The sequence below is a fragment of the Chelonoidis abingdonii genome, chromosome 6, assembly GCF_003597395.2.
Source record: "Chelonoidis abingdonii isolate Lonesome George chromosome 6, CheloAbing_2.0, whole genome shotgun sequence".
Lineage (NCBI taxonomy): Eukaryota > Metazoa > Chordata > Testudines > Testudinidae > Chelonoidis > Chelonoidis abingdonii.
In genome coordinates, this window is record NC_133774.1 from 20,373,541 (window position 1) to 20,394,254 (window position 20,714).

General features: G+C 37.6%; 1 protein-coding gene across 14 annotated transcripts in view; it reads right to left on the reverse strand.

Annotated features, from left to right (window-relative positions):
• Window positions 1-17,967, reverse strand: part of TCF4 (transcription factor 4) — a 357,326-nt gene extending 339,359 nt beyond the window's left edge. For 2 of the 14 annotated variants that reach the window (XM_032779783.2, XM_075066878.1), the window contains exons 1-3: window positions 16,294-16,573; window positions 15,381-15,472; window positions 13,635-13,707 (exon numbers count right to left, since the gene is read on the reverse strand). In XM_032779783.2, coding sequence (XP_032635674.1) covers window positions 13,635-13,707; window positions 15,381-15,472; window positions 16,294-16,354 — 226 coding nt within the window. In that variant the 5' untranslated portion in view covers window positions 16,355-16,573. Of the gene's footprint in view, window positions 1-10,662; window positions 10,682-13,634; window positions 13,708-14,056; window positions 14,180-15,380; window positions 15,473-15,664; window positions 15,791-16,293; window positions 16,574-16,645; window positions 16,765-17,348 lie in introns of those variants that run through there. The other 12 variants (XM_032779777.2, XM_032779778.2, XM_032779774.2 and 9 more) reach the window with 12 other exon arrangements.
• Window positions 17,968-20,714: the final 2,747 nt, after the last annotated feature.

Genomic DNA, 20,714 nt, shown 5'->3' on the forward strand with positions numbered 1-20,714 from the left:
ATCCGATCATGTCCCAAAGATAACTGTATCATGCACTCAAGCCTAGCTGCATATGGTCCGGATGCTGGCATTCAAGCAACATCCGTCTTTATCTCTCGTGGTTCCCGGAGACTGATATTTCATGTAACCAGTTGAACATCAAATTTAATAAGGGACAAGATGGCATTCCTACGGCTGTTTGCCTGTTGCTTAAAGAATCCTCCTTGCAGAAGCCAAGCAAGGGAGTGGGGGGGGATGCGCTGCGTTTTTTCGTTTGGCTAGCAGTGATCTTCCATGAACCATTTTTTGCCCTATCAGGCACTGGGATCTCAACCCAGAATTCCAAGGGGCGGGGGAGACTGCGGGAACTATGGGATAGCTATGGGATAGCTACCCACAGTGCTCCGGAAATCGACACTAGTGTCGGTACATGGACACACACCGCCAAATTAATGTACTTAGTGTGGCTGCGTGCACTCGACTTTATACAATCTGTTTTAAAAAAACGGTTTCTGTAAAATAGGAATAATCCCGTAGTGTAGACATACTCACTGTCTCTGATTACCCAGGACTAAACAGAAATGTTTAATATTAACCCAGAGGGGAGTGAAAATGATTTTGTTTTTTTTTCAAGTCTGGCAACAGTCTTTCAACTAAACTAGTTTCTTGCTTAAAATAATAACAACATAAGGTTTAATTTTCACCACTAAGTATTAAGCAGAAAACCAACAAGGTACTTGTAGACACGGAGCACAATGTACATTAAAAGCTCCTATGGTACCAAAATTGTTCTGAACTGTGTGTTTACTTTTGTGTAATTGGCAATTTTGCTATGTTAACTTTCTAATTATATATCAACACATTTTCAGGATCGTGTACATTTCATTCACAGTCAGGGACATGAGAAGAAGCATTGCTAGTTCACACTGACCAAACTGCCTAATCAAATCTTGACATGAGCATGAACCTGAAGCACTGTCACCACTATGCTGCCACTAATGCCAATTAGCTACTCCAGTTTTAAAAGAGAGAAATAAAAGAAATAAAGTGGAGTATAAATGAGGAAATTAGGAGAGTAAAAAAACAATGTCCATTAGTTAATAAGCTGGCTCTTAAATTAAATTCTCTAATTTGTGGTGTTTATGAAATATCTAATTTAGGAACATGAATTTTTTTTCCTATTTATATAAGACACAATATTTCCTAAGTAAATATTCCCGAAGAATACAAAACCTACAGAGCAATTAGACAACTAGACAATTAGAAAAACGGAAGTTAAGCAGTGCATTTGTTACCAACTAGATCCTGTAGAATGAAGCGGCATCATCTAGCTTCTAGATGTACTTAACTACATTCTTCTCCAAAGGCTTCTATGGACAAAATACAATCAAATAAACCTGATTTCAGAGGACCTAGAATATCACAAAGAACAGAACTGCCCTCAAATAGCATTAGTTTAAGATCAATCAGCAAAGACTCCTTGATAACATACTGCATGTGGTATCTGATACCTAGCCAACATAGAAGAGTGAATGCAGTTTACAAGGTCCTACTAAACAAATTGTTTTGGCAATACGTAGACGACATGAAAAAATACAAGGCAATAAATAATTGTAGACGTCCATCAAAAAACAGAATAGCCCAACTTATCTACACAGACAAGAATAGCTAATCTTTATTTTCCAAATCTTTATGTCCATTTCTCCTCCAAATCTTCATCACAAACATTCAGTTACTGGTGAACAAGGATTTTAAGCCTAACAACTAAAAAAAGTGGTTCACCCAAACTCAGGTAAAATTATGCACCAAAAATCAATACAGCTTTCATGAAGTGCTTTGATATACATTGTACTATAAAATAATGTATTTAAGAAGGACTAAACCAGCATTTTTTTCTAAATCTGGGTAGGTATGATTTCTACAAGGTGAAGTACAAAGCTTTAGGCTTTTGCACTAAAATCACAACACAACAATCTTAATATCCAGATCATTAAATCATAATATCCATATTTTCTCCTCCATTAAATCGTAATATCCATATCCTCGTAATATCCATATCCTCTCCTCCACAATGCAGGTAAAAGAGCTGAGTGTTGGGGAGGTCCACTGAGATCAAGAGAGACAAATGACGCACCAAACTGGTGGAGTAACAGTAGGGCAAACCCAGGCCTGCTATTATTGCAGAAGCTAAGGAAGCTCTTGAGCCCCATCCTTCCCCTTGCAGGAGGTTTGGGTATTGGATCTATCTGTGGCAGTCATGCAGTCAAGAACCCACCCCTGCCCTTCTCTCTAAACCTCTGTTCAGTCCCAACAGGCCATGAAGCAAAACCGTAGTAGTTCTAATGCTTATTGGATGGTATTAGAGTAGCAGCCGTGTTAGTCTGTATCCGTGGCACCTTAGAGACTAACAAATTTATTTCAGCATAAGCTTTCGTGGGCTATGGCTCACTTCTTCAGATGCACAGAATGGAACAGTCATGCAGTGGAGGAAAGGAGCAAAAAAGGACTTACTTCTAACAGAATATAGACCCAATTCAGCAAGATGCTGAACCCCTCCTGCGGATGCTCAGCGCTTTGCAGGACTGACCTCTTATACAGAGTTAAAAATAAAAAACACATTTAGAATAAAACCCAGTATTTGAAAATCACTTTTATTTTTATTTGTATTACAGCAGTGTTCAGAGGCCACAGTGTGCGAGGCACTGAACAAAAGGAAAGAGACAGTCTCTGCCAAGAAATAGACCAAACACACAAAGGAAGTACTATCTACCCCATTCAGATGGGAACTGAGAAACAGTCAGAGAGATGGGACTTGCCCAATGTCACAAAGAAATCTGTGGCAAAGCTAGGAAATGAACCTAGGAAATGTGCCTTAACCACAAGATAAACCCTCCTCTTCCTTCACATCCTGCAAATCCAAAGGTCAGCATTCTGCCTGTTCCCTCTAAACAATGATAACATGGAGGAGACTGATGTTATCAACAGTAACCAAGCAAACACAGACTCCTGAACTCAAGTCTTCTAGGGAGTAAAAGGATAAATATTTTCTTTTAGGTTTTATTTTAAAGAAAATAGCTCTCTATAAGGGTATCTTTAACATTTTAGTTGTGGAAAATGATAATCTTCTTCTGATCAAAATGTAATATAATTGGGCCTAATTCTGCCTCAACTAAAGTCAATGGCAAACCTTCCATTGAACTTACGTGGGATCAAGATATTTGCCTTTTTCCATTTCTGTTCACTTAGTATTTCAATCCAATCTTAACCAGAATGAATACCCCAGGTCAACCAGCTAGAGTCTGTACTTAAATGTTAATGTGAGATCTTGAAAACTGAATTCAAGCCCTATTTGGTTTGCCAAAAATTGACACATTACACTGGGTTTTCATAGTTTGATGTCAGTGCACTGTAAGGTTGACTAAACTATAGTTCAGGCATATCTCCTATTTTATGTGATTAAAAAATCATTTTAATGGTCAAAGAAAACGAACGTATAACAGGAATAATTAAATCACAAAAAGTGTATTTACAGATTTATCATCATTCTAATTTAAAATTGTAAAAGTGATGGAACTCTATGCCATTCAAGTCATTGAAATTATGAATGTGCATCTGAGCACAGAAATTCCATTTTAACCCTATTTAACATAGGTATCAAACCACATGATGTATCTATATACATATTAAATCCACACAAGAAATCTGCCTGATGCTAACATAGATCTTCATTCATGAGAGTCTCAGCCAAAGGAGCAACACTGCAGATGCTACCAGGTTGCCTTGCACTCCCTCCTAGCCTCTGCCCTCACATGTGCCCAACAAGATTCATTCTCCAGGCTCCATGGATTCAAGGTAGAAGATACTCCCATGCACTTATTTGCATCTTTCCAAGTTTCTATGGAAGGATGAGACTTTTACATTCTGTTTAAAATATAACAAAAACATTTAAATGAAGATTTGCCCCCAAGTATGCTTTGAACAACAATGTCCACTGCTACATAGTTGACTGCAATATCTTTCCAGCTTCTGATCTTATTTGGAGGGGGCGAGAAGTGATTGGTGCTAGGCAGTGGTTTAGAAAAGGGACTAGACAGCCTGAAAGCAAACCCAGCATTGCTCTCTAAATGGGAATCCCTTCACAGGTCCGTCATGCTAGCAGTAGGCAAGGCTGCTAGTATGGATCTACCATGCACCTAGTTTCCCTCAAAACATATGCAATATATGCAGGTTCACACAAAGAATTTGTAGGCCCTTGCACTACAGAGGTTCCGTCTGTCACAGCCTCAGTTCAGGATAGCCTTGCTTTTAAGACTTCAAAATAACTCCCTTTCATGCATTGCATCTCACTGATGGCCAACACTTGCTGTTCTCTGGCAAAACTCCCATTGACTTGAAATAGGAGCTCTGTCCAACTAAAGAATGCATGATCAGACATCTTAAAAGGGAAAACCAGTGATTAAAAAAATGTGGCACTGACACATTATGCACTATGTTACAGTTTGGCGGTATTTTGCTCCCAGGCTGAAAGTTTATATGCCAGTTCCGAGCAAAATTCAAATGCTCAGTCCAAGGCACAAACTTCTCAGAAAGAAGGTTTGTAATGGAAATGCTGACAGACCCTTAAGTCTTGCGGCACTAGCAGGTGCTCTCACGGTACAAAGACATAATTCAATCAAGTTTTAGGCTGATGTCACAAAGTACAAAACAACTCAAATGGTTTATGAACAGTACCAGAACCTCTGAGATTAAATTACAGTCTTGATATTCAATCAGGAGTCATGCTTTGTTATTTTTAACATAACAAAATCATTTTAACGGTTATTTATCAAAGGGTTCACCCTAGTTAAATGCATGATCCAAGGAGAAACCAGGTTATGCTGTGTTAATCTGGTAACCCCCAATTTTATATAAATTATTCAGGAACAAGGCAGTTCAGGAATGCTTTGTTTATGGTCAACATCATCTGAATTCAGACAGATGGGTGCCCAATCTAGTTACAGACTCACAAAATATAATGAACTGGAACCCTACCATCTTATATATTATATTGGTATATCTGATTAGACTGAAAGTCTTTGTCAAAGATATTGGCTTAGATGCAGAAATTACTAGGTGAAATTCTATAGCCTGTGTTAATGCAAATGGACACACTACATGATCATAATGGTTCCTTCTGGACTTAAAATCTGTGGGTGTGATTCTCACCCCTGTTCTGGTCACAGTACGCTAAGTAAAAGGGTTAGAGCAACATTAAGGGGTTCTAAAACCCTAGGAGCTGGCCAAGAGGAGAATTCACCCAGCACAAGAACTGAAGACAACAGCCACAAGTTGTATTACAAGGACTCTTGCAAATCCTGGTATAAAGCGTGGGGCTGAAGATGGGAAGAGATGTCAAGGGTATGAAGAGGTGGAGCTGCAGCACATAGTGTTGCAGAGATTCTAGACAGTGCTTCTGTCTACAGGCAGCTGGTCATAGGTTATCATGATGTGGACAGCCCTGGCTAGGGGCCACTGAGGCCCCCTGAACTCATCAGAAACAGAAAGGCACAAAGTTGTGACGGACACCTGAGCCCCACTTCCTCTTGGACTGCAAGTTCTATCATGGCACAGCACAGACTCTCACCCTATGAATATAATGAGCACGAATATGTATAGCACATCCACATAAGGCTCAATTCTGCTGCTCTTAATCACATGAGAAAGTCCACTGACCTAACTGCTCCCACTGACTTCAATAATAAGAATACTAACACAAGTAAGGTCTGCAGGACACGTCACCCTTAAAGCAAATCTGAAAGAAGGCAATTAAAGCCCAATTCTACTCCCCTGGAAGTCAACTGGAGATCAGAATTTGAGTTCAGCGGAAGCAGGATCAGATCCTTATTAAACATTTAATTTCAGTGACCAATATCTCATCCTTCATTTTCGACAGATTTTGAACAGACTGGGTGAAAGGCACTACGTAAGTGCTTAATACATGATCTTAATCTCAGAAGCTTTTCCATCAACTGAAAGAGGAATCTCTAATTATTTTTAAAAATCAACTCTACAAGATAAGACTAATTCCTCAAAAGTACTCTCCAAATACAGCAGGATGTGTGAAGTGCTGTTTCCAAAATAGATCAATACAGTTAATAAACTCCATATTGTCATTACCACCAATGATAGCCGAGAAAGTCATTCACTGAATGCTAACTGTCACAAGAAAGCACAATAGCATTCACAGGAACAATACTGTTACTGTACCTTTAAATAAAATACCTTTTCACAGTTCTGAAATCCACCAAGATAAACTGATTTTTAAACGCACTTGGTTGTTTGATAAGCTGATCAACTGCACTTTTATTTACTTTTGGTATGAAAGTAAACATGCCAACCTTTCTCAACACTTTTGCTATTCCTGCAAGTCTGTTAAGAAAAAAAAAATACTTTAATAGCCTTATAAAATATTAAGAAAATTGTCTAAAAATTCAGTCACTACTGCTGCTGTACTACAGCCTTGCAAATGACTACTAGGCAATAACCCCATATTGAGAGCAGGTTAGATAAGACATATGGAGACCCAGTATTCAAAAGAAGACATATAGCATGAAGGCACACATCCCAAATGTTTATACTTCATAAATACGGATAATGGTACCAGAGCTTCGGCACTTGGGCCAGATCTTGGGAGTACTTCCTAACAACAACAGAAGTTGACGACGCTAAAGACCTCATTGCTCTCGGCCCTTGGACATTCAAATATAATAGCTACTCAAATGCGGACGCACAATTTTGGTAGTTATTTTTAAAAATCCGGTTCTGTGTTTAAAATCAAGATTCCTACATGCAGTTTCTTGTAAGGATTAACACTGCAGAACAGAGTGTGGGCCAGACTAAATGTCCAAAGTGATCTCGTTTGGCTCTTATTGTTATTTGGGAGTATCTTGTTCCCCATTGCTTCCAACCATGTAGTAGGGTGCTTTCCAGACAGAAAAAAAGGATTCTTGTCCGAAGGACCTCTAAGAATTTAAAGACTGATAAACACAATAGACAAAGGTTAGGGAGGAGTATAATACACACACATATTTACTATAGTATAAATATATACATTTATTAAATAGGACATGTCAACTATTCCCAAATTACTTTGAATCTTTTCTCTAGAGACCAAAATCTGACTTTATTTATGACCGTACAACCCAACTAACTTCAATACGAGTTTTGTCTGAGTGAACACTATGGGATTTTTCCCCAATGGTCCTATAAGCATCTAAACAAAATTAGTATGACCCTTGAGACACTTCCTGAAAATAAATGAATTTGCACTTTTTTGACAAGTTTAACTTCTACCTGTTGAATGGCTATGTTCATCATCCTGATAACATTTATCCAAAAACATGTTGGTAAAAGACCTTTAAAATACAGACTATTTGAAACACACACACTGCTCCTTATTAAGCAATTGCAGATCTGTTATATTGGCTCATGGGAACAGATCTAAATAGCATCATAATATCAAACACTGAAAATCACAGGCCAGAGGCCACCACAACTCTACTTCTTTCTAAGCCTTACTAAGTCAAAAACTTCCAGATACAAAATGTAGTTTACCTTTAGAAGTAAATGTTTGAGCTGAAAAGCTTAAAAAATGACTGTTTATCATAGCAAATGTAAAAAAAAAAGGAATAATTTTAAGCTCAAAACACAACTGTTTATATGAGAGTCTTTAGTACTTTGTGATTGTGAGCATTTAAAAGAGATTCAGCATAAACTTTCATTACATAGTTCTATTATACATGTTTATGTGACTTAGTTGTTCATGTTATTTACGTGATTTCCTCATTGCAGTAATATGGTAAAGAAAATTTGCTGATGTCCAAAAATGTTATTTAATTCTTAACAGTCTTTGAATCCCAAAGTGTGTTTGTTTAAAACCTGTTATTTACTAGAGTAATTATCAAATGCTGGACTTTCATATTCAACCATGGCATAAACGGTAGCATAAATTACACACTGAATGTAAGATGGCCAGAAAATGTGTGTAAGCGGCAAAGCAATGCACCTTTCAGGATCTGTTGTTCAGCAGGCGCACAACGCAATTATCATCTATGCTCAGTAGTGTTCTATGGGAATCAAATTCAGTTGACGGGAGTTGCACTGACTTATGACAAGAAGGAATGTGAATTTGGTTCCTAGCAGGCTGCGGGTGGTGTGGGCACAAATCAAATAAGAAAAAACCTATTGTCTCTCACACCCTCCTGATAATCTCTTTTTCTACTGTATCATTCAGTGTGCAAGTTACACTGGTTTTTTAAACCTGCTTAATTCAGATCTGGGAAAGTTATACTGGTTTAACACTTGCACCTTTTTCAGACCAACTTACATTCATTCAATAACTTATAACATCATTTATGTCACTGCTAAATTTGGCCTACAGACTCCCATGGCAGCTGCACATGATTCTTTCAAGCTGCACTGGCTGAATTTGGACCCAATTAATTTTTTATCACTCAGACTGTGAAAATATATGTTTTAGAATGACAGAGTACATACATGGCGTTACATACATACATACATACATCATGGGATAGGTATACCCTGATCATGATTAAACAACAAACCCATACCAAACAGAAAAAAAGATAAGATACACTAGCTAACAACAAAGTTCATGTATAAATTACAGTTTCAAATATAATAAACACTATACTGCACTCTACCTAACCTTTTTTGTAAATTGTTACCTAAACTATCACCTTCCAAGGCTACAGTTTGTCACTGACCACTTCATCAGAAGTTAAGAGGGTGTCATATTTTCTTTCTGATATTATTAAGATACTAATTTAGTTTCAAATATTAAAATATATTCAATTAATTATATATGGCAATTACTTTATGATGCTCTTTATAGGATAAAACTCCCTTTGGCACATTAAATAAGGTACATGCTTGGTAATAATCTCTCCTATTTAATCCTAAATGTAGGTAGTATGGGATCTCAGGGCCAATTCAAATACCACAACGTAGGCCTTATCCTGCTTCCAGTGTAGTCAACAGGAGATTTGCCATGGAGGCTAATGGGAGCAGGATCAAGCTCTTTATACATAAACATAGCTGGAAGGATGGGAGGTAACCAGCATTCTTTTTCTTCTTAATCATAATTACACAACATTAGTGATGAAAAATATGGAAGTAGTTGCTCTTGAGTATTTGAGTAGCTAAATCCTCAAAGATTAGCAAAAGACAAAATTAGAGAAAACGATTACAATCCACAAATACAATCTGACAGTAGTGAAGACTGGCAGGTTATATGATCAAAGGGTCTGCGATTTCTACAGCTTCTTTTTTTTTTTTTTGCCTCGATACACCGAAATGGTGGAATGTTTTGTGTCAAGTTGATAAACATGACACAACATGCAACTAAAGCCCACACCCATATTAAATAATATTTTTCTAAGTCTGATCCTTAACTTTATCCATTACAAATTTGAATGTCTACAGCTAGTCCTTCAGGGCACCTATTTAACTGCAACATTACAGTAACATTACATTAATCATACACCAATGCCAATTTCTACTTCTCAGTTATTAAAACTACTCCTCTGCATGGTTAAAATCTCTCATACTTTATTTTCTGCTGCTGAATGGTAATTCTGCATTTTAAAAAAAATAAAATAATAATAGCACTTCTCACAAAAATCTCCCAATTGCATCTGTTCTCTTCCCCCCACACACACATACCTCCTACAGACACTAATGGGAGCTGTGGATGCAAACTGAGGTGGCACTAGACCCAACAGCTACCAAAACCCTTTTTAAGATAAATATTATATTTAGTATAAGTTTTCCTGCTGATCAACTAATAATGAAAAAAATGTGCTTTATCACAGAAGGGCATGCTCAAAAAATAAACTGTGCTAAAAGCCCTTCACATTTTGCTACAATTTACCCACAATATTATTTGGTGATCACTATTTTTCTAATTCAGGACAACCTTAATCAAACTAGGGACAAAATTAAAAAAGCAAGCTTTTAAATCTTTTAAATCAATTGACATATTCAGTAATGTCTATGCTAATGAAGATTTTTCGCACAATAGGAATGGCCAGTCCTAAGCTTTAAACCATTCTATTGCTGTTCTCATCCACACAATACTCAAATACACATACTGTGAGCAATCTTTAATAGATGCTCGAAAATGTAGGTAAAATTAAATACTAGCAGAAGAAGAAGTAGCCAAAATTTAACACAACTGGGAGGCAGAGGGATTTTGTAACCACTGTATAATAGCTGGAAATCTGAATTGTGCCAGATGTGACCAATGTCCTAGATCTAACAAGTTGTTCAGTACCAACAATATCATGTCTGTATCAAAATCTATTTCAAAATCAAGTACAAACAATTATTGTCTCTCTCTTATCTCACACTCTCATTGCTAACTAACAGTTTTTATTGTCGAGAGCTGATATACATGGAGGACATGACAGATATTCAAAATATATTTTAGAATGTTGGAAAAGTAGATTTTGTTATTTTGCCATCCTCTCCTAAAAATTAATAAGGCTTAATTCAAATGGACATGTGTCTTTCTCATTTTGGTTTAAGACCATTGGTTAGCAGGTACTAAATCACTTTACATATTCAACATACAAGTTGAAATAACTCTAGGTAAGTTTTCTTAAAAATAATTCCAATCCTCACCAATTCCCCCTGTTAAGGTCACAGAGCCTCTGAACCAGCATGGCTGAATTGTTTTAGTGCTCTCTGCTGAACACCTGCAAACATCAAAGAAAAGCTGCTGGTCCTTTACTGGGTTGACAAAAACCTTTCATGTGAAAAATGCTCCATGGGAATGTCATGGCTGTGGCTCAGGTTACATTCCTTTCTCTCTTGCAGCCTCACCATTTCTTAAGGTGGTAAGAATCCATGTTTGTGAAATTAAAGATTAAAGGAAATATGGCTCTACTTTATTTCCATTCACACACTACAAATCACAACAGAGCACTGTGTATTAAATGAGTAAAAAGCTATAAGATGACTTCAAGATTAAACGTTACCACACTTCGCAAAACCCAGTTGGTTTCACCTCACTACATGGGACTACTTTTCTTTGGGGTATTTTTGTACTGAGAAGTTTCAAGTCAACACAGATGGATGATGACATGTGTGCCTCTTTAACACAAAAAATATCAGTTTTATAGAGGAATGTCATTTGTCTACTCAAACTTTTTATGTTCATCTATTCAATAGAAAAATTAAATTGTATATAAGTCTCAGTTTTGAACAAATTTTGATAGCCAAAAAAAATTGAGACAATAAATTATATTTCTGAATTACTAATATCACTGTTTTTATTGCTGCTGAATATTCTTTTATCTAAAATATCTCTTGCAGCAGTTTCCAAGGCACTACTATTCACAGCTAACTGACTAGCAGGAACACCATGAAACAATAACTACACTTTTTCTTTATACAACTATATCTTCAGGCCACAGATATACGATTTAGTGCATTGGGTACAATACTTTTAACATGTGGTCACTGACATCTTTTTTGGGAACCAATGAATATTCATTTTAAATTCCCTTCTAATGACCAAACAGGAGATTTTTATATAGTAAATTGCAACTTATTTATACAAATAGTGTACGTTGTTCTTCACACCACTGTGAATAAAATCTACTAATGTATATTTCTATTTATCAGGCAGGGCAATTCTACCCTCTTCTATCACAAACTGGTATATTTAAGTATATGCATGTTAGCACAGAGTGAGATTAAGTAAGAATTTCAAAGAGAGCTGTTATTTTAAATGGTCCACATCTTAATATTACTGACTTACCTCAGTTCATTAAATCATTTGCATGTTAAAAATGATGCACCAAAGTTATTTCCATAGTTTCAGTTTCAGACATAATACAAACACTATAAAACTCAATTTCACTAAATGTATAGAATTTTTATCCTTTGTTATTTTTTATCACATTGACTTCATAGCTGAAGCGTAAGACAAATTTCTTAAATATAACCATCTAGTAAATTGCTGCTAGCCCAGAGTTAGCTATTGCATTGATTATGTATAAGCATGACAAATTGATTTGTCTGGCACAAATGCTTTACTCTTCTGTCCAATGAAAATAAATATATTGAATATTATACATTCAGTAAAAACAGCTATTGTCAATAAAATTATAGAAATAGGATTAAGTATTTTAACACATAAGAGATGTTAGGCAAACTAGGACAATAAAGGTATTGAGATCAGTAAAATCTCCAAAGTCACTACATTGAAAAAAATCTATATTTATGAAGAAAAATCATAAATATCTTTTCATTATTTTAAAAAAATCTAAATATTATCAGAGGAGACTTAAAAAAATTGAGTTTAATAACTCTAAGTGGCAGCTAATATGACAAATATTGTATAATACAGACTAACTTCAAATTAATGGTAATAAAGTCCTTCTTTAGAAATTAAAAGTTAATTAATGTATCAGTGCATTTCATAAAAATGGTTAAACTGAATGCACAGAAGAGGTTTCTTTAATTACTTGAGTACAAACTGAAAATACCAGACATGAAACTATATGCAATGACTTGTAATATATATATCTAGATATCCAGTAACAGTTTGCAGTGAAGACTAATACAAATTTACTATCTGATTTAGAGCAGTATTCTGTATACAATACTGTTAGGTACATTGTATAGTTATGTTCAATTGCCAGTACTTTTAAGACACTGCAACTGTTTAACTGTAGATGTATTTGTGACACATCCAAAACACTCCCTGCAGCAATGTAGGAAACCCTCTTAAATGGAATGGAATAGGCAAAAGAATAAAGAAATTTAAATGTGTCTAATTTGAAGTAGTGAGGCATATAAAAATTTCCAACATAAAACTCCTCTCTAATTGCCAGACAATCATTGTACAGGTGTTCTATTGCGAAAACTCTGATATATACATATACATAGATACACATATATAATGTGTCACCAACAAGGATCCTATATTTGTTAGATGAAAAAGTCGCCCACATACTACAACTACAATAAATAATAAATAATATTAATAATAATGATAATGATAATCGTGAATTTCAGGAGACTCTTTGAAAGGAGTAAAAACATTAGGAAAGAAAAAGTATTAGTGTATTAAATTAAAAAGAAAAATTTTGAGATTTCAAGTTGATCAAGATTATTCAATCAGTAAACATTAACTTCTAAAATTAAGAATTCTTTGCTTTAGTATGGCTGACCTTTCTATTATGATTCCTATCTATTTATTTAATTAATTTAATAAAAGAGGCTTTATTCCTGTTTACAAACTCAGTCTTATCCTAGCTGTTTTGGTTATCGTTCTTCATATATAAACACAGAAACTCCAATTTTTAAACAAAACATTCTCCATCTGATTTTTTAAAAAACGAGATTTAACCTAGCTCACTTTGAACAATTATACTGTTGATTTTTTTTTATTTACAATAACAAACGTATGGAAATATTTGAAAATGTTTCAATCAGACTTGTCGAAATAATAGTAATATCAGCTTTTATATAGCGCTCAAGGAATGTGATCTCCAAAACAGATTAACACAACCAAAACAGACATAATGCATGTAAATAAATAACTAAGAATATTTTAATTACATGCTAAGCAAGATTTTACATACTTGAGCCAGTAAAATGTCCACTTGCCAAAGAAGTTGGTCCATTTTTCCCACTGCTCACAGGAGGTGAAAACATCTATAAGAAACAAAGAAACATTACTGCTGGAAAACAGGAGATTTTGTCTTCATTGTTAACCCAAAGTTCCTTCCGTATTCTCTACAAAAGGACATTTAATAGTTTATTTAATATGAATCATCCATCTGAGACCCGAAAATGGTACAGTATTTCTTACAATCCCACCCCCTGCCCCTTACCACTATCACCTTTTTTTTTTTTTAATTAGGCTCATTAGAATCCCAAACAACATAACTAACATTTGGAAAAATCACAGTCCCCAACAACATTACCAAAACTTAGTGAGGAACAATCCTCACTCAAACTTGTATTCTGACAAAGGCAAGGGAAAAAAAGTTTTTGTTGAAACCTTGGCCATAAATGTAGCAATGTCCATTTCCATCCCGTTTTAGGATTTGCCTGTCATATGTGAACCCAAATAATAATAATGCAAAGTGCCACCTGCCCTAAATTCTCATTTCCTCTCTAACATGAGAGCAATTTGAAGCAAGACTCTCTCTCTCTCTCAATCTCTCTCTTTCCCTCCCCCTTCTCTCTCTCTCTCTCTCTCAATCTCTCTCTTCCCCTCCCCCTTCTCTCTCTCTCTCTCTCTCTCTCCAGCATTTATTTCGACCCTAATTGGTTTCCCTCTTCTTCGACGTGTCTAGTGGATAATACGCACCTTCCCTGAGTCAGAGCCTGCAAAAAGCGAAGGAACAAATGGAAAAAGTGCAACAAGCAAAGAGGAGGCTGCAAAGCTGCCTCAGGCTACATTTCCTGGCCAAACTTCCCAAAGCCATTGCTCCAAAGGAAAGTCTTGAGCAGCAGCAGCAGCAGACTGAAATAGCCTCATTTACAAGGTGGTTTTGATTTTTGTGATAGTGTTGAGATTCTTTTTAGAACATACATGTACCTTACACCAAACTGATTTTTTCCTTAAATAAATGCTACTGACATATTATGGGGAAGGGGGGAGGGGATGAGGAGGGAGAGGAAGGATAGGGTGGGGGGGGGTGAATAAAACTAGACAAGTGCACACGTCCAGATTAACGTTTGCCCTCAAATCTAGACTATTTACAAGAAACCCAAAGAGACAAAAAGTACTTTAAAAAAGCACCATCTATCCGGGGGTCCTCAGGAAAGATTTAAACAGGTTTAACGACAGCAGACGCCATCTGAGATTTCAGTGAAAACTTTAAACTGAGGCAGTTGTGGATTTCTTTGCACTCTCAATGTGCCAAAAAAATGAAACAAGGGAAGAACTGAAAGTAGAATACAAGTAACTAATTAGTAATTAATTAGTTCATGTACCATCAACACTTTGATCATGTACATAAGTGCTGAGTAATAGTATTATGTTATTGTTAATATTAACTAATGATGAGAAATGTCCATTTTTAGGAGGGTTGATTTTTTGTAAAAATTATTTCTGGACATCCATGACATTAAAAGTAAGCGAGGAACAAGATTGTATCTCCCATCACGTACAAATATAATAAGACTTGTTTTTGTTTTGTTTTGTTTTGTTTTAAGCGAGCATATTTACCATGGGTCTAGCTGCTGATTACAAATTACCCAATGTACTTAGATCACAGATTTGTTTTGTTTTTTTGGTTTTTTGGTTTTTTCAGTTTAACAGATCAGCTAGAAGATATTTTTTACAGCTGTTGTTAATTTCTACCGTTGTTTCTTACCGCACTGAAATCCAGTAAATCACTCAGTTCTTTGTCCGTCCCTAAGGCAGCCATTCGCTGTTGGTGATGCATTTTAGCAAAATCACACAAACCTAGAAACATGGAAATAACCGCAATCAGAAACCCAGTCCCGAGCCTTAGAGGAAACACAATCGGATTTTTTTTGGTGGGGGGGGTAGATTGGGGAGGGGGAGTTGAAAAGAAGGGAGGGAAAAAAGATGGAGGGGCAGCAAAAACAACAACAAAAAAAGACGATATTGTATTTCCAAAGAGACGATCGAAACCTGGTAATATCCACACTCTAAACCCAAATCCAAAAAAAAAAAAATAGAGCCACGCTCTCAGCGCATCATTTATGCAACAGGAGGTTCAGCAAGGAATGAATGAGAATCGCAGAGAAGAAACTACAGCCATCCGCTCCCAACTTTTTTCCTTTTCCTCCTTCCATGTAAAGCAGCGTGTAAGGAATTTAAAAAAAAAAAAAAAAAAAGACACAAAGTCTTTAGAGTGAAGAGCCGCCCGGTGCAAAGGGAAACCAGAGTTGGGGGTGGAGTGGAAGGGGATGGGGTGGGGGGCGAATTCAGGCTTTGACAATTAGACCAAATCCCTCGTCTATGAAAGAGAGGATGGTTAAAAAAAATAAATAATCAAAGCACCCCAGGCCTCTTTGCAAAGTCATCAGTCCCTTTAAAGTGGGCAACGGGCCCGGGGGGAGGGGGGCATAGGGAGGCTCGCTCCATAAAGAGCTCGCAGCCCCCGTGGAGGCAAATCAATAAATACATTCAAAAATAAAAAGCCGCGTGGTGAGCGAGCCCCCTCCAGCAGCTCCTGTCCGAGCCCACAGATCCGAGCTTAGCTCCACCATGCCCACCGGCCGGCCACCGATCGACCCTAGCCTAGCTCCGGTACCTACCGCCCGAGAGAGGAGAGGAGAGACTCCCCTTCCAAGAACAGTACCGAGCTCTGGGTTTCATTGCTAGAATCACGGCATTCGCCAAACACACACCGCTACCGCCACTAAAGAGCGAGAGAGACACGGCAGGGCTCCGACTCCGAACCAAACTCTTTCTGCCTTAGGAGAAAGCGAGAGGGAGGGAAGGAGAAGAAAGAAAAAAAAACCCCGCAAACAAACCAAAACAAGCCGGACTGCAAGTTCAGCAAAGGGAAGGGGACAAAGCAGCAGCAGCAGAAAGAGCACGTTCCCCTGGCTCTGGGATTTGCTTTCACAGTAACACCTCCAGAAGGAAAAAACGCAAAGCGGGCACCTCATTTTCCTCCATACCCGCAGCTCACGTAGCCTGAAATCCCAGTCAAATTGTTGCCGATTTCCTCCCCGTCCGAAGCACTTTTAAATTGATTATACTTTAAATTTCTTCAGCTCACACACATACACATGGCAAAGCAAGTTTATACTAGGCTGCAAATACACACGTGATTGAAAGACTTTGCCAAGAAGAATATCACACACACACACCCATATTATCCAGGTTATCTTTTTAAATTGTTTTGGTTCGGTTGTGATTTTTTTTGTACCTAACGCTACATTTCACATGCTGGGTTTCAATTTACAGAGAGTATTGCTGCAAACCTTGGGGGGGGGGGGGGGTCAACCATTTGATTTCTTTTACACTCAAGTTTCCGGGGACCATGCCAGCGGACCCCTCCCACTCCACCCCTAAAGCATGTTATACTTTTACTTCAATTTTTTCTGCTACAGGCCCCATATACTCCAAAATCTCAACCCCGACTTCATTTTCCAGTAGGAAACAAAGCACTAAGTTCAGTAGATTGATCGTTGAACAATATAAGTTCCTACATAGAGCTCCCCTGCATACATACACTATTACAGTGTATTTTCAGTTTGCATTTACACATTGCATAAGTTGTACTTTTTTAAAAAATAACAACGGGATCAACAATTTTAAAAAAAATCACACAAGTTACTCTAACAGCAAATTGTAACTTTACCTTAATGGCCACAAATATGTTCACAATAGTCCAAGGAAATATATATCTATTTTAAAGAGAGAAATCTTCTGCGCAAGTGCTTTATTAGCTCACATAGGTTTGACACCCCCCTCCCAAAACAACAACAAAACAAAAAAAAGTACTTTAACTGGTTCTCAGTCCTGGTCCAGGGTTATTCAGCGATTTAAACGAACTCTACACCTGGCTTTGTTTTTGTTTTTTGGATTCACCACCACGAAAGAAGTGTCACAAAATCTTCCCACCCAAACAGAACAAAAATAAAAGCCAGCCAAAAAAATCCAAGTAACTTTTCCCTCTTTTGTGTTTATAAACACATGGTTATTCACAAACTATTACAAATCTTGGTGGTGGTCGTGGGATGTGTTCCCTCTGTCCTTCCTCGGCTATTTTTTTTTTTTAAAGTCTTAAACTTGTTCCAAGTTTACAGATCGCTCCTCATCATCATCGACTCCCCCATGGAGACATTGGTAATAATATGTTTCCCTGAAAGATACATTGTAATCCATTCACATCCGGGCAATACGGCGGGGTTTATAAAGAGAAGGAGCTACTTGCTGCCGCCGCCGCTGCACGTTGCTGCTTGCTGCCGCCGCGTCGTCTATTACAGACAATGACGAGAGGAGGGGAGGAGGGAGAGGGAGAGGGAGAGGGAGAGGGGAAGGCATGGAGAGAGTGATAAACAGACAGGCTAGAGAGTCGACCAAGATGGAGTCAGCTCAGTCTAGGTGGGAGGAGGAGGAAGAGGAAAGTGGAGGATGGTTTCTGTTCAGGATAAATTGGACCCTCCCATTCACCCCCACCCATCTCAGTGCAATAGAAACAGGAAGCTAGTGAGGGTATGGGCTTGAAGTCCTGGGTCCCTGTGAAAGAGACAGACAAATAGAAACTGAAGAGCCCTGCTAATGGGCACCAGCTAGTGGTGCTTAACATTTAGGAGCAGCTGGAATGATTGACCAGGCTTAGAACTGGGTTGCAGGTTTTGTCACCTGCTCTAGTATATCCAGGGGCACCTTAGATTAATTTTTCCGAGCAATATTGTGACTCTGTCACAGGGGAGAGTTTGTGAGTTGTATATATGTCCCCAAAGCACCCTTGGGAGCTGTGTGGTGAAGATGCAATGTTGCTGTCTTACCATTTTTCGAAGTTTTGATGCAACATGAACATGATGTGACATTTACTTTTGACCTCTATTATTATTTTTATTTGTCGGTTGCCAACAATTTTCTCAGCACTGTGCAAGACACAAAAATAAAAAAGTCCCTGCTCCAAAGAGCTTACAGCTTAAAAGGCAGATATATATATATATCTATATATATATTTAAAAAAGACACACACGGGAACTCAGAGGACAATCTATTATTATTTATTAGTTAAACTAATTATGTGTTAGCAGGGATTAGACTGAGGACAGGATGGTGCTTGGTGAACCCTAGTTTGGATGGCATTCATTCCCTGTATAAAAAATGTGTGTGGAAAAAGAAACAGAAAACGCACGTTTTGTAATATTCGTTAGGATGGCAACTCATCTCCAGCTGGGAGGTGCATCTGCTGACCTGTCTTCAGATCATATGTAGCTCCCTTTCAACAGATACAGAGGAGGCGCTCATAAAACTGCCACAACACAACCATTTGTTAAGGGCCCCAAGGCCTTGAGGAGTCCCCTCTATATTATAATCCATCATGAAATAAGGGGTGCTCCAATCCCTAGTTTTGCATTTGCTTTAGGCTTCAGTGGCATCTAATCTCTGCCTTTTGCATTTAGATATTGCAATACAGTATGTATGTTATGTAAGATAACTAAATTTCGTGACACACACATACCTCCCACTTCTGACTCCTGTAGTTATGTTGACCACATCACATCAATCTTTCAGAAGAGAGAGGCTAATATAATTATCAGGGATGTGACAAATACCCATCGTACAGATATAATCTATTTTTTAATATATGGATATTTTGATTATTAATTTTAAAAAAGATTTTTAAAATATCTTGAAATAACCACAGTATCAATAGTATTAAAAGGATGTAATAAATATGCTACATGTGGGAAAATGTGAACAAATAAAACAAACTATATACCTAACAATAGTAAAATATAACAGAATATAAAAATAATTGTAATATACACAAGGGACCCACGTAGTCTGTGATAAACTGAAGCTAATTCTTCCAGCAAAAACCTTTTACATTTCTGGGGTACACTGATTTGATGGACTAGGAACTCTGTAACAGCTTCAGGTTAAAAAAAATGAAGATCTTTTAAATTAAATATGAACATGACTAACACAATCAGCATAGTAGCCCCTGTGATATTTATTTTGATATTGCATTCAATTTATTTTATATTGTCTACATCTTTTCAGCTTTCAATCTGTCACAGAATTTTGTATGGACAATTCATAACCACAGAGGCTGTCAGGGTGCAAGCAAGGTATCTTGACACCTCAGAAGATATGGGAGGTGGTTTGGGATTGTGCAATATGCATATTAGTTGGATGCTTTTGTTAACATGATAAGAAATGAAACAGTTAACAGTGTTGACATAATTTGTCATCTGTAGGTTCCTGAGTCAACAACCCACTGAGATATATGGGGTAGTTCACACCTCCAAGCTATTGTTTCATGCTGTCTGCGGACTCAGCATATTCAGTTCAAGTTTTCTCTGCAGCCATCAGGGCTGGAATATATTAACAAATACTGCTCTCACCCACCACTGCTGCAAGATATGCACAGCGGGAAGAGTTAAGAGAAGCAGAACAGCTCTCTTGCAGGCAGATCAGAGAAGAGATCAGACCTCAGTTCTGAGGAAAAGGCTAAGGGAAGGCAAGAACTTCCCCAACAACAACTGCCTGAAGGTCCCTCCCTGATTCTGATATACCCTGAGCAGGAGTCATTCTTTTCTCTTTCTTACTAATTCAATTTATTTGTGTTAACTCACCTTACTTTTTGGTTATGGACTACCCTGGAAGCAGGGACCCCATCGAGAAAGAGCTGCTACATCACTCTCGGCCATGAGGAGGTGCCAGCAATGAGTCAACCCCTTAACAACTGGTGAAGAATGTGAGTATCCTTCCCATCCCTAGAGAAGGGGGAGAAGTGGCTGACACAGATGGTCAAACTCCCTGAAGCCAGAGATGTGAATTGGTAGGACAGACAACATGGACCTAGAATGTCTTCTCAAATTGGTGAGTGAGAATCAGCAGCAGCAACAGGCAGCCCAGCAGCCACAGCATCAGCAACTCCTACAGCAAATGGCTGCCCAGCAGCAAGACCTGGTCCAGGATTTAGGGGCACAACAGCAGGAACAGCAGCAAAGACTGGTCCAACAGGAAGTGGCCTTGA